At 35.9% G+C, this 14,474-nt stretch overlaps 1 protein-coding gene across 2 annotated transcripts in view; it reads right to left on the reverse strand.

The window, feature by feature from the left end:
* LOC106660916 (sialin) overlaps positions 1-14,474 on the reverse strand; it is a 36,883-nt gene that overhangs the window by 20,072 nt on the left and 2,337 nt on the right. For both annotated transcript variants that reach the window (XM_014383956.2, XM_014383957.2), the window contains exon 2: positions 794-841. In XM_014383956.2, the coding sequence (XP_014239442.1) occupies positions 794-833 (40 nt within the window). In that variant the 5' untranslated portion in view covers positions 834-841. The remainder of the gene's footprint in view (positions 1-793; positions 842-14,474) is intronic.

Genomic DNA, 14,474 nt, shown 5'->3' on the forward strand with positions numbered 1-14,474 from the left:
AATTTGTAAACCGAAGTATTGTGATATTACCTTCTGTTTACTATACTAGATATATTTAAACTGAGAAGCATCGGTTTAAAATTAATACAAAAATTAGCTCAAATCGGTAAGGTAAAAAATAACATAAAAAAGTTAGCTAATACGTGCATAATTAATGACGTATTGTTAATAAAATATTTATACTAGAGGTCTTTGCCTTGTTGGGCTTGATCAAAACTAATATCAATAAGTCTAGATTGGCAATCTAGTAACACTTAATCTCATTTTTAACATAAAAAATCATAAAGTTAATACATAAATGTATTTTAAATGACATGTACCGCTGTTTCAAATTCTTAAACAATTTTATTTGTGTTCAATGCTTTAACAATTTAACTCGCAAACTACTGAGAATCGTCATATGTCAAATCGTTTTATTCGCTGATAAATCCAAATTTAAAATCAGCTTAGGTCATTCCCGAATAGCTTAGTCAAACTGTCTATCCTCCTCGGCGTTTAAAAATTAACTGATAATCTGTTATAACGTGGGTTACTAAAGCTCTATTTGCAGATAATCTAAATGTAAAAATATTCCGATTAATATTCAATTGAATTTTAACCTTGAAGAACGCACATAACAATTAACTCGAAACTTTAGCTTGCGTTAGTTGTTGATAGTGGTTGTTTTTATAACGTATCGCTTAATCTATTGACCCGGAACGATTTAAAACGATCTTAATTAAAATATACTACCGAACAAAACAAACAAAACGTCAATTGTATAATATCACAATTGGTAAAAAAAAATCCATACCGTTGAGTCTGGAGAAAAACCCCTTCTTTGGAGACGGCATATTGGTAGCTGAAAAAAGAGAAAGTTAGTTATTAATCAACAATAAAAAAGTTCTACTATAAGTATATTATTTGTAAAAATATATTTTTGAGAACGTTGGGAACGATCCTTACGCTGAGTAAGATTTTACTGTGCATCAGAGTAAGCATTTAGGATATAAACGTCCTTGTTTTTCCCATTAAACATTTTCCAAGAAAGTATTATTTATACTGTCTATTACCATATTGATAGAGAAAGATATTAATGTTTTAACAGTTTATCAATAATTATTGTTCATTTTTAAGGTTTAATTTTTGTAGGATCGTCTGTTATTTCACATAATTAAAAATCTGTGTTGTATAGATGAATTCTTTATGTAGAAATATAATTATTATTAGGTTAGGTTAGAAAAAATAAAAGAAAAACCTTTACAATTATTAATTAATCTTTATGTAAGAAAAAGTCAGTGTCACGAGCGGGATTCGAACCCACGACCTTCGGCTAAATGTGCCGCTGCTCTACCACTTGAGCTATCGTGACTTCGATCCACTCGGACATCTTCCTTTTTGCCATTTTTCAAATGTCGTGTAATAATGAAAAATGGCAAAAAGGAGGGAAAATTCGAAAGGTACGTTGAAGTCAGTTGGTGTCCGAGTGGATTGAAGTCACGATAGCTCAAGTGGTAGAGCAATGGCGTATTTAGCCGAAGGTCGTGGGTTCGAATCCCGCTCGTGACACTGACTTTTTCATACCTTACATAAAGATTTGGTCAGAAGTTATTTGGTCAATCGGACCACGAAATATAATGGACTTTATAATAATATTAATACTATAAAGTTTTCTATAAATTTATAACTAAAATTCGGCACCAGCAAGCCTTAAATTTTAAGGCAGCAATTTTGTTTTTTAAGCAATGAGTGAGTGAGAGAAGGAAAGAAAGAAAGAGAGAGTGATTGAGTGAGAGAAAGAAAGAAAGAGAGAGAGTGATTGAGTGAGAGAAAGAAAGAAAGAGAGAAAGTGAATGAGTGAGTGAGAGAAAGAAAGAAAGAAAGAGAGTAATTGAGTAAGAGAAAGAAAGAAAGAAAGAAAGAGAGAGAGAATGAGTGAGTGAGAGAAAGAAAGAAAGAAAGAGAGTGATTGAGTAAGAGAAAGAAAGAAAGAAAGAAAGAAAGAGAGAGAGAATGAGTGAGAGAGAGTGAATGAGTGAGTGAGAGAAAGAAAGAAAGAGAGAGAGTGAATGGGTGAGTGAAAGAAAGAAAGAAAGAGCGAGAGTGAATGGGTGAGTGAGAGAAAGAAAGAAAGAGAGAGAGTGAATGTGAATGAGTGAGAGAAAGAAAGAAAGAAGGAAAGAAAGAAAGAAAGAGAGAGAGAGAGAGAGAGAGAGAGAGAGAGAAGGGAGAGAGAGAAAGAGAGAGAGAGAATGGAATTGATTACATGACAACAAATATTCGAAAAAGTAAGAAATTGTTCAAACCACCAGAACGATAGCACGGTTTCGGTATAAATATCTAGAAACATGGGTGTCGATAAATGTTTAATAATACAGTTGATTACACTGGCGTAGAAAATAAATAGTACCTACTTAAGAACCGGAACAACATTGAGTCTCTACCGGAAAAAAAATGGCTTGTTAAAATATAAAGTTTCGTCTATAATAGCCACAAGAATTAAGTTCAATCTGGCCTATAAATAACCAACAGTGTAACCAACTTTTTAACATTTTTACTAATTTACATCCCGGCAAATATTCTGCCTTTTATGTTTCTTTTTTTTCTAAATCTAAGCCTTGCTGAAGGACATATGATGAAGGTCGTTAAAACCAGCACTGGGTCATTTACTGAGACCGTGTACAGTTTTTAAGTACGTGAAGTTCACCGAATCTCAGACCAACATCCTCCATCATCTTATAATATTATCTTTCACATCAAACATTTGTTTTTGTATAAATATGCTTGAACTGGTCCTTTTGACGGTTTTTAATTGAGAATGTTTACTATTATTAATCAAAGATATTTATCAAGATTTATCAAGATCATCTCTGATTTGTACTACGAGCGAATTACTTATTAACTCTAAATATAAAACCTATTTGGATTGTAGACACTGGAATTTGTACGACCTAGAGAGGAATTAAAATATTTTAATGACCTGATAAAATAATGTAGTAATCATAATTTCGAACAAATAAAATAAATTTGCCTAATTTGGCCATCTTTTCATCCCGTTATATTATGTGTCGGCCAAAAGGTTCAATTTAAAGCCCTGGATCGGTGAATGGGATTGTTTACATATGTTTCTCAGCTGTTTTACACCGGCTGCTTCTAGGCCAAGGACGGTCGGTCGACCCTTGCAGCACCACCATAAAAGAATAGATCCCGTCCTCAGATTTTATCCTGCAAGGCTTTTGCTTGAGTACAATTGCCTGATTTTACGGAAACTATATGCTGATGTATATTTTACAATTGTTCTCAAGGGTGCCGTCATAAATACTGTCACAGTCAACAAATCAAAAACTATGTAAACACTCGGCATTTTTCGCGACTTTATAAAATGAGGACGTAGGAAAATGATCGCCAATTTAAAGTATACATTTTCATATTTTGTTCCTAGGTTTTTAAACATGACAAATGATACAAAACAATTCATTTTGAGCAACAATGAGTTCATGTGTTTGAACTTAATTATTTACAACAGTCTTGAATTGAATTCAAGCAGAGTGGAAAGTGCCATCCTGGTTTTCTCTGCTTCTGAAACGGGGAAACACTTCTGAAATGTAAGCTTATTTCAAATTTTTAATCCTTTCTTATCAGAACATATAATTACGAAAGGGTTCCATATGTCGTAATAAAAGTTTAAAAATCGTAAATTTTCCTGACCTTTAGGAGTTCCAGTTTAAATTTTGATTATGAATGATTGATTGTGAGCTGAACGTGAAAATCCTACCATACGCGATAACACTAATACGTAGATTATAAAATCCACCGTATGCCAATGTTTGATCAAGTGAAACGGTCGTCTACTATTTTTTGTTGTTGCAAACGTTGAACGTTGAGGAGTTTAAAAAACAATGCAATATATATGTTTATTGGAACGGGTGTACATATTAGCTTGAATGAAAAATGTGAATCTATCTTATTTGTAACAATGTACAGAGTAAAAGTAATTTATTACTGTGGCAGTAAAGACCTCGAGGGATATCAAGTATTATGGGGCAGTGTGAATGAAGGTGTGTGTGTGTGTGTGTGTGTGTGTGTGTGTGTGTGTGTGTGTGTGTGTGTGTGTGAATGTAATGGTTAGGGATGGTTAGTTTATATAAGGTATTGGTTGAAATGAAAAAGTGTCACGAGCGGGATTCGAAACCACCAGCCGTAGGTCGTGGGTTCGAATCCCGCTGGTGACACTAACTTTTTAATTTCAACCAATACCTTACATAAAAACATTAATTAATTGAAAGAATCCTAATGGTTCTAATAAACCGACATGTTTTTATGTAAAGTATTGGTTGAAATGAAAAAGTGTCACGAGCGGGATTCGAAACCACCAGCCGAAGGTCGTGGGTTCGAATCCCGCTCGTGACACTTTTTCATTTCAACCAATACTTTACATAAAAACATTAATTACTTGAAAGTAATTTATTAGCGTGAATATCTCCCCCCATTCCCCGAGGAATATCGGTACTCAGGCGCAGTATGGATGCTAACCAGCTTAACTTGTATTTAAATGTATATATTTCTATTATATGTGTTTATTATAAAGTTTAGTTTATTATATTTATCTTTGATTGACGAGCCCTGAGGTTGCGAGGGGCCAACAGGATAAAGAAACGAAAGCCGGTTCCTTAACATGCAAAACATAATAAATGTATAAACTTCTATTCATTCTTAATATATGCACTTAAATTTCTATTCAGGGACTTAAACATCTATTCATCAGCAATCTTCTTTCGAAAATATATCTATTTATATAAATAAATATATAAAAATAAATATATTTTACAATTTTTTATAGTCAAAAAATTGCTTATTCTTCTTTTTTAAGATAACCTCTTTCAAGGACTTGATTCAACTTTTGATGGTGGAATTCCACAAAAAAGTAGGACGAACCTCCAAAAAATCGATGACCACTTTCCAGCACCGTCTGTACGATGTCAGTGTACAACCGGATCTGAACGTTGGGCTGAACAAAAGGGCATAAAACACTAGGATGCATTCTTTCATAACCTGAACACGTCGGAAGCAAGCAATCGAGTCGGTTCATTTAAACAAAGCCGTTCATGTTTGATTGCGACCGATTTCCGGGATCGAAAACTTAAAAAAGGATTTACGCTCTGACGCTGCTCACAGTGCGTTTTCAGGAAAATAATTAATGTTGTTGTACTTTCCAGTGGGGAATTGGCACGGAAGCCGGAGCAATGAATGAAAACCAGAGCAGCAACGGCAAACAGTTATTTATGCAAAACAAATCTAAAATGAAAATCATGAAATTACGTTCCACTTGGGGGTTTTCATATCTTAATGTATTTTATGACAAAAAATAGGAAATTATTTAATATCACATAATAAATTATTAAAATAAGCGTAGATAATCGGGATTGTAGATCATATTGACATAAAGTGGCGTAAAAATGCTGCAATAAGTCAAAACAGTAAAAATGATAATCATTTACAAAAATAACATTTTTGTTGTTCATGATAATAATAATAGTAAGGGGTGTCGGTGGCCGCAACGTTTTAAGCGTTGACAAGGCGTTCCTCACTGTAATGTAAAGGTCCGGGGTTCGAGTCCAGCGGCCCTGCATTCGAACCCGACATACTTAAAAATATGCTTTTTTCAAAAACACCGGCACCCCGAGGGTTCATATAACTTCATAGTTGAAATACCCTTTAAAAAGTATTGTTTTTTGTCGAAACGTAAATTATGATGCAATAAAGCGTTGTTAGAAGTAATGAGTTTCGCATCATAAGTGTATTTGTTATATATTTATCCAGGTCTTAATTTTTTCCTTTAGTGTCAAAAAAGTACACAATCTATGAAATATTTTTTCTATAAAATCCAACACATCTCCAATTTTGTTCAAATATCCACGGTTTTATTGTCAACATTGAACAAATGAATGAAGTGCCGTTTAAATTTGAGAAATTTACTTCTTTCTACTGTAACATTTTTGTTGATACAACCCTCTGCTGTTGCGAACCCTCGTTTAAACAAAAAAAAAATAATGATAATAATATTAAACTCCTCGACTTTTAACATGAAAATTTTTTCACAACCAGTACATTACCAAAGAAATAAAAGAAGAAGAGGAAATCGGACGATTGATTCAGTGTGTATTACGATAAATTATTTTATCTGTCAAATGTTTCAAAATATAGAATTTTTCCATCAAAGTATTCCAGTAATTATTTCAATGCAGAGGTCAGCAAGGTTTGAATTAATTTTGTTTATTGGTTTTTACTTCTGTCGAAATTTAAGTGGACTTGAAAATCGTTCGAGCTCAAAAGAAGATAAATAACAAGGAGTTTGTTTTCACAAGGGTTCTAAATCATGCAGCAGTAGCAGGGAAGACTAAATTGTATTTTTTAACTGTTTATAAATTTTTCAACCATTTACGAAAACGGATCAAACATTTCCTTCATGGAAAACTGATTTTAGTATATATTAACTAAACAAGAATTATTGTTGAGGAAGCCCGTGAATGCTTGAATATAATAATCTAATGAAGGTTTGTTACAAAAATTAAATTGACCATAAAAATAAGTAGACATACAGTTATACGTCTGTTTTTGAAGGTTTATGAATATAAAGGAAGGCTTCAATCACGAAATTAAAGGCTACAGACATTTCCTCTGATGAGAATAGACTACAATTTATTTTTAGTCTCGAACTGCTAATAATGACTCCTTGTGACAGTCCTTCCAACAAAAATTATCTTTCTGGCACTAAGCATCGTGAAATACATTCGGACGTTTTATATGATATAAGGCAATTTTGTTATTCACAATTGTAATAAATTTGCAATAAGTAAATATATTTTTCTAGACTATGTAAAACATGATTTTATTACATGAGGACCCATGTGTTTGAGATTGGATTTGGTTGATGTTGGAGATGCTCCAATATTGTTACTCTCACCTTTTACTCTCCACCAAGAAATATGGTGACTAACTCTTTTTGAATCTGCACTTAGGGTATTTGAAAGAATGGAACATGCAGGTTGGGATTCAAGGGGTTTTCTATTAGTGGAAAGGGCGAGTGGACTTTAAGGCAGTGTTCTTTGCTAGGAAATGTTGTGGGTTGGATATGTAAAACGATAAATCGTTGACAGTTTAGACCTTAGGTCAAATATGTATCGTTTTAGTTCCAGTCTTGTCAGTCCAGCGCGGGGGTTCCTAGTCAGTCGCCTGTCCAGTAAAAAAATAATAGTCTGAGGAGTATTGTCGTGGGGAAGAAGGACGTTCATGAAGAGATGTAGAGATTTCCTCTTTTTCCGATTGGGTTGTTTTTGCGAATATTCTTTTTTCTTGCTTTATGCTCCCATATTTGTTGTGTTCTTTAATTACCTAAGATTATAGTTCTTTGCGTCTACAGTTTATACCAAAAAATGAATTTTTGGCCTAAAGAGTAATTGAACAACGTACACATTGCATTCTATATAAAATTGACCTCCATTTGAATTTTAAGTTTAAATTTTAAGTGAAATAAAGGCAAATAAGTCTTATATATAACTTTATTCTCGAGGACCGCGGTTGTGGATAGCGTGGCAGACTCTTGGCTTGTTAGACACCGCGATTGTGGGTTCGATTCCCTCAGTCGCTCCCCCAAATTAAAACAAAGCCTTCGTACTAAATTTAATAAAAAAACAGTATTTCTCAAAAATATTTAAATCTATCTTACTATCAAACCTATTAGCACACCTCAATCTACTCCTAGACTCACAAATGGGATTTAGGACATCACGTTTCCTCCCAACCAAGTAGTCGATGCCATCCTAAACACCTTCGACAAAATAAGATACGCCTGGGAATTTTTCAAGATACAAAAACTTTTGCCAGAGATAAAATCGTCAGTGTCAAGAGCGGGATTCGAACCCACGATCTTCGGCTAGATACGCCGCTGCTCTACCTCTTGAGCTGTCATGACCTCGCTCCACTCGGACACTAACTTCCCATCTTAACCCCACCTTTTTGAATTTTTCTTCCTTCTTGCCATTTTTCAAAAGTCATGTTATTTATTTGATTCTCGGCGACAAATGAAATTCCCACGGAGAGTTTTAGTGAAGGTATACTTCATTTTTACTTATTAAATTCACTAGTTTTCGTGGTCCGCTTGACCAATTACTATCTTTCAATTAATTAAGGTTTTAGCTGAGATAAACTAACTTGAAAAATGGCAAAAAGGAGGGAAAATTCAAAAGGCGAGGTTGAGGTGGGCAGTTAGTGTCCGAGTGGATCGAAGTCACGATAGCGCAAGTGGTAGAGCAGCGGCGTATCTAGCCGAAGATCGTGGGTTCGAATCCCGTTCGTGACACTGACTTTTTTATCACAACTAAAAGCCTTAGTTAAATGAAAGATATAAATTGGTCAAGCGGGCCACGAAACCTAGTGAATTTCGACAGAGAGTTGATCCCAGGGTTATTACACAAAAGGTTCATCTGCCAGACACCTGCTTCTGACTTCCTCACAATACAAAAATAAAATGCTAGAACTTTACTTCCAACTCTTACTTTATTTATTCTGGAGACGCAGGAGGCAAGCCTAGGCCCATTTCTTCATCTCGTCTACGTAAGCGACTTTCCTACACACGAAAACGTCACAACTGATCACTTCGCAGACGATATTGCAGCCCTAAGCCCGGCTAGAACTTGTAAAGAAGCTCAATGGACACTCCAACAATCCACATAAGGCAAGCAGTTTGCTGAAAATGAACGCAACACCATAAAGTTTAAAATAACAAATCCATATGACCCCCTGAACAACTAATCCCAAAGAGAAGAAGCATTGAAGAAGAAGCATAGTTGCTAATTGCTATAACTGTGCTTTTTACCTAATTATAGATTTGTTGTTGTAGTTTCAATTTGTTGAAAAACGTTTTTGTTGGAATAATTTAATATAAAATAAATATAAGGGCGTACAGGAAACGTATGTATTAGCACTGGTCATCGCACGCTTGTTTAAAGGTGGAAAAATGTGAACATCTAGGCGAATGTTTGTGCTAATGGCTTTCGTAAAACCATTAATTCCGAACAAGCAAGGTTAATTCATGGAAATATCCTCTCGGGGTGCCTTTCGTCTTTGGTGTAATTACTGGGAAGTTGGGTCAATTTGCTTGGGTGATTTCAGAGTCCATACTTTGTAGTTTAGGATTTTGAAAAAAGTGGTCGTCACTTGTTCTGTTTATGTATGAATAAGCATTTTGTAAACGGCGATAAACTTAATGATAGTGTCGCAATCCAGCGAAACGAAAACATGTCAGATAGCCGTCAGTTATGGTAAATTAAAGCTAATTGCTGGAAAATATGAAACCTTGACTCCCATAGGTAATACCTACAAGAGTATCTAAGGGTCTCTAATAAACGAAAATAGAAGAAAAAAAAGAAAAGAATCTCTGCTTGAGGGTAGGACAGATTAGGCTCATGGAAAAATGAAAAATTTGTTTGCATGAAATAACATAATTTTTTTTTACTACGAATCAGGATTCTGAAGTTAATAAGTAAATATGGGTCAAATGGTGGCAAATGGTTGCAAATAGTTCCTCCGATGAAAATGAGGGGAAATACAATAACAAATATTATGAACGGATATTCATAATATTTGAGAGAGAAAGTTGCACTACTTGATCTGTTTTGTTAGTGCGAAAGAGTCAAGATGCTCAGAGGAAAAACAAGTTGGGTAAAGATCAAAAACGTCTTTGTCAGATTTCATTAAGAAATGATTTTTTGATCGTTTGTAAAGCCCTTCGTTCATAGACAACTATTTTGGCCTGACTTGTTGTTCGATTTGAGTAGAATATGAAAAAGAAAAAATTTATTACTAAGAATTTAAGGAAATTATCTGTAATCGGATAAGTTGAATATTTATTTTATAGCGTCCGTTAGTCAATGATTATTCGGAGATCATGATATGCAGTCTGGTGTGACGGAGGTGCCAACGTTTCGATCTTTATTGAGATCATCTTCAGGGCCTGGGATTTACAAACATTTTGACATGAAGCCCTGAAGATGATCTCAATAAAGATCCAAACGTTGATACGATAAAGAAAATAATAATTTATTTTATAGTTTTCCCTAATTTAACATAAACATATTTTTAGTATATGCACTCGATTCAAATATTTTTGAGTTCATGCCAATTATTTTTGTTCCAACGAACATAATCTTACATCTGTTTTCAGTCTAATTTTTAATCAAACCACCCGTGCCATTTATTGTAGCAACGATTTGAAGTGCAGTACTTATCATGTGTTTGCAAATATTTTGTCAGCACATCACTTATCCAGATCTCCTTTCGAAGACGAAATAAGAAAGCCACTAGAGGATTATAAATTACTCAAAATGCGCAACTTTTACAAAAGTCCTACTATAATAATTGCCTTATATCTTTGAAATATGTATTTTCGCCTTGAATAGCATGGCTTCTTTATGTAAAAATGTATATAATCTAGACCGTAATTTGTAACTGTGTATTATCTGGGTGGTGCTATTGCGAAGGCAAACAATTGACCCTTGTTGAAAGGTCGCAGCGATCGCCGATTTATTTCGTCTCCCGTTTTGTAAATCGGCTCAAACGAATTCGTTCACTGGGGACAAATTTGGGGTTCGGGACTTTCTAAACGGTAGTCCTTTCTAAAGGTTTGCCGCCAAATAGAAGTGCAAGGTTTAACGATTAGTCCAAAGAATTATTAATTTTCTAGCTGTTTTAAGACAACCTCGACCTTTTTGCCTGTAGGACGCGACTTTGTTTGAATAAATTTAAATAAACAATTAATCACTTAAAGAATTCAAGTTTGAAGAGCAAATTTAAACATTATAGAGGGAAAAAAAGACCGCTAAGGTGCTAAATTGCGATTTTATTTTTCAAGGCATACTTGCGATAAACCACCAACCATAAGTTTTAAGCAATTCAGTCAATATTCTAGTTATTATATTAACAATAAATTCTTTATGAGTATACATATACATATATATTTTAATAATAATTTTTTATACAATGTGTGGTGTTTAGTGACCGTTAGCCAATGATTATTTGGAGATCAAACATTTTCTTTATCAAACCAACGTTTCGATCTTTATTGAGATCATCTTCAGGACCTGGGATTTATAAACATTGTTTAAATTTTACAAATACATGTATGGAAAAAAATGAATTTATACAATGTTTTTATACAATATTATTCCATAGAGATGTGCTAAATAGTGGATTCTGAAAATATGGGATTATGCCGACGAATGTGATTTTGAAAAAAAAAAGTTAATAGCAATAAGATTTAATAATAAACCAAATAACCAACAAAAATATTACACTTTTTTAAATTTAAAAGATTTCTTGTTTTTTTTTAAGATTTGAAAAAAAACGCTAAAATTTGATATTCAAAAATTCAAGTTTTAACTTAACTAGGTCAAGCACACCTCTAAGTTCAGTGTGGTTAAATGAGCGTAGACTCGTTTGAGGGCTGGAGTTATTTCTAAATAATAATGTCCTAGGCTGTTAATAAAAAATACTGATTTTTGTTCTCTACAGATTACCCTTTGTCGGTCCGGTTCTTTTCGGGAACGGGTTAGCATCAGGTTTATTTTTAACATATCACCTACCACACAAGCCTTCCTTGCTTGAAACATATTTTCTAGATGAGTAGGTTGGTGTAGAACAAGAAACAGAAGTTTTTGGACATTAAAACATTAGTCAAGTATTATTCGTTAATTGGTTAATTGACACTTTTGTTAATACACATTCGTTGTTTACATTAACGGAAAATTGTATACACTACCGTGATTGAATTTTATTTGCAGAAGTTGATACGAGAATGTCCTTTAGAAGAAACGTGATTTATTAACTGAAACACTATTTCAAAAAATAAATGCGGAGACGGCAATTGGAAAAATTGTACAGTGGCAAGTGAAACAGATACTCGGTAGCATTTTGGTTTAGAATTTAGATGGACTCCCAGATAAATTTGGCTTGCGCTCGCAAAGAACGCAAAGAATATTATATGAGTGCCCTTCTGTATGTAGTATGTCGTACTGTTAAAGCTTGTTCTGCCAAATACCCTCTACTTAATCAACCGCTTTCATCTATCAAATCACATTACTCAGAATCGAAGTAATGAGGGTAGTGTTGTACTTGGACCAATCTTCTATATCCTTAAACCGCAGATGTTCCGACTAAACCTACCAGTCTCCTTGCATCCTTTGCGATAAGACAACAGTACTATCATCCGTCCCCGATTCCACTGTTGCTTCGGAAGTAGATCTGTACAGGCCTATCTCACGTATTGCTAGATTGGTGCTGACAATGGAAAATGAAATCGTGCGCGTACATGTCGCATTTACACTCCGTAGCAACCTATCCCCAAATGTGACTGGTTTACCTTGAGTTCCACCTAGACTCCCGCTTAACATAGAATCAGCATACAGAACCGACAAGACCTAAACAGATAGTATGATCTACTGTACAACTTATGGCCTCTCCCCCTGGATGCGACAATGTGGAGAATGGATATCTGAGAATGAACAGCTTTAATCCGAGATGTGTGCCGGGCGGTTACACGGTCTCGAATTCGTCCCTCGAGATTACTGGTCGAGATGATGTCGACTCGTTCGGCGCTTGAACGGCCATCTCGTCTCTTCTATTCACCCATGGGAGCCATTAGACCACTTAATGTGGAACTACGGTGACAATAAGTGGTACAGTGTGGACAAGGCGAGGGGTGCAGCCTGAAAAGGCGAGCCTCGTGTCCTCGTTCATTCCCCTTTCTCAATCCAGGTCCTTCGGCACATTTCCTTGAGGCCTCTCCCAACCCTTGGATGCTAGGGGGGTATCCAGGCGCAAAATAATGGTGCAGCCTCGAGGGCGTGGCAACCTCTCTAAAGCACAAGCTGGATTCGTGTCGGCTTCCGGGTCGGCAGTGGACGGCGGGTGCTTTATCAGAGGCACATGAGGGTTGGTGTACCAGATTCTGTCTGTATAGACGGAGGAGGGTGCATAACCATCTGTACTACGGGGTAGCAGAAATGTTCCAAAGTCCAGCCCTTGCTACATGGGAAAGGACTCGTAGTGGCTTAGTGGCGATGCCCCTGGCGGGAACTTAGAGAAGAGGCTGTTCTGTGACCTCCGCCCAAGCACTTGTGTCTGATTTTCGTTACGACCCCGGCCTCACGGGATACGAGGGATCGGACTATAGAAGCGTATAGCGTTGAGGACGCTCAGAATACGCTGACGGGAGTACCGCGAATGCGTGAGAAGTAGAGGATGGGAACGGATAGTAGTCGGTGGTGCCCTGCATGGGCTTCCTTTACCGAAGGCAGTCACCTCAGGGGTGGTTAGCAATTCCACTTTAATCAAAACCGCGGCCGGAGCGGATCCGGAAGTTCTTACAATGGAGGAGCCCCAACACTCTGGGAGAGAGAGAGTCTCCTTATCTATGTACGGAGTGCGTGGGAGACCAGCCTTTACGCGCGGCATACGGTCTGATGCACAATGCAGGCCCGACCACTCGGAATGGTCAAGCAGGGAGTGAGGTTCGTCTTGGCCCCTCAGGGTTCATCTTGAGAATCAAAACGTCCGGTAAAGCACGAGCCAGGTACGGACGCTAAAGATCCTCATTGTCCTTTTACGGACGACCGAGTATTTGGGAACGTATGTAAAAACTTATGAGGCTATCACGAATGCATAGAACTAAGGGGATCCTTCCAACATCCAACTTCTCCAATCCTTTCCTCTTCATTCTTCACATTCTTCACATCAATTCGAATTACGTCTCCAATACCCCTCTACAACAACCTTTAAATCCCATTTACTAAAAAATAATTCCTCCAAAATTTATTAGATTTTACGAAAAAACACTCCAATCACCCCAATAGTCTCACCCAATCATGCCCAATGGATTGGTATCAGCCCATGGAATCTAACTTCGGCTGGGGTAGCGTTATGACCGAGGCCTGATCATCAAAACACCGGGGCTGATGATCACAGATTCGATGCATGTGCAGAATTTATCTTGTAGTAAATGAATAGCTTTTTCCGTTTAAAGGAACGGCAAGTGTATCGACACAAAATCCAAACGGTAGATAAAATTGGTTAAATTTTCCGTACAATTACTGCAATATTTGGGTTGGATGTTTGTTTTTAATTAATTTTTGAATGCCATATTTTTACTAATCAACTACATTAGTAATTAGATACATTCCTGACATATTTTTATATAATTTTATAACTTGAATTTAAAACGAGTCGAGAAAAATAATCAAATTAGACATTTGGGTTCGAAAATATATTTACACATTAAAGTGTTACTGACACTGAATAGATGTCCAAATTTATCCACGAGTGCGATGTACCGTGAATCATGCCAAAATACAATCGTACAAGGGCAATATCTAAATTTAGAGCGAGAGCTGTTGGAATTTTTTACAAATTTTTTTTTTCTGTTCCGAGGTTTTTAACTCGAG

The sequence above is a fragment of the Cimex lectularius genome, unplaced genomic scaffold (genome assembly GCF_000648675.2).
Source record: "Cimex lectularius strain Harlan isolate CLEC.00 unplaced genomic scaffold, Clec_2.1 scaffold61, whole genome shotgun sequence".
NCBI classification, from domain to species: domain Eukaryota; kingdom Metazoa; phylum Arthropoda; class Insecta; order Hemiptera; family Cimicidae; genus Cimex; species Cimex lectularius.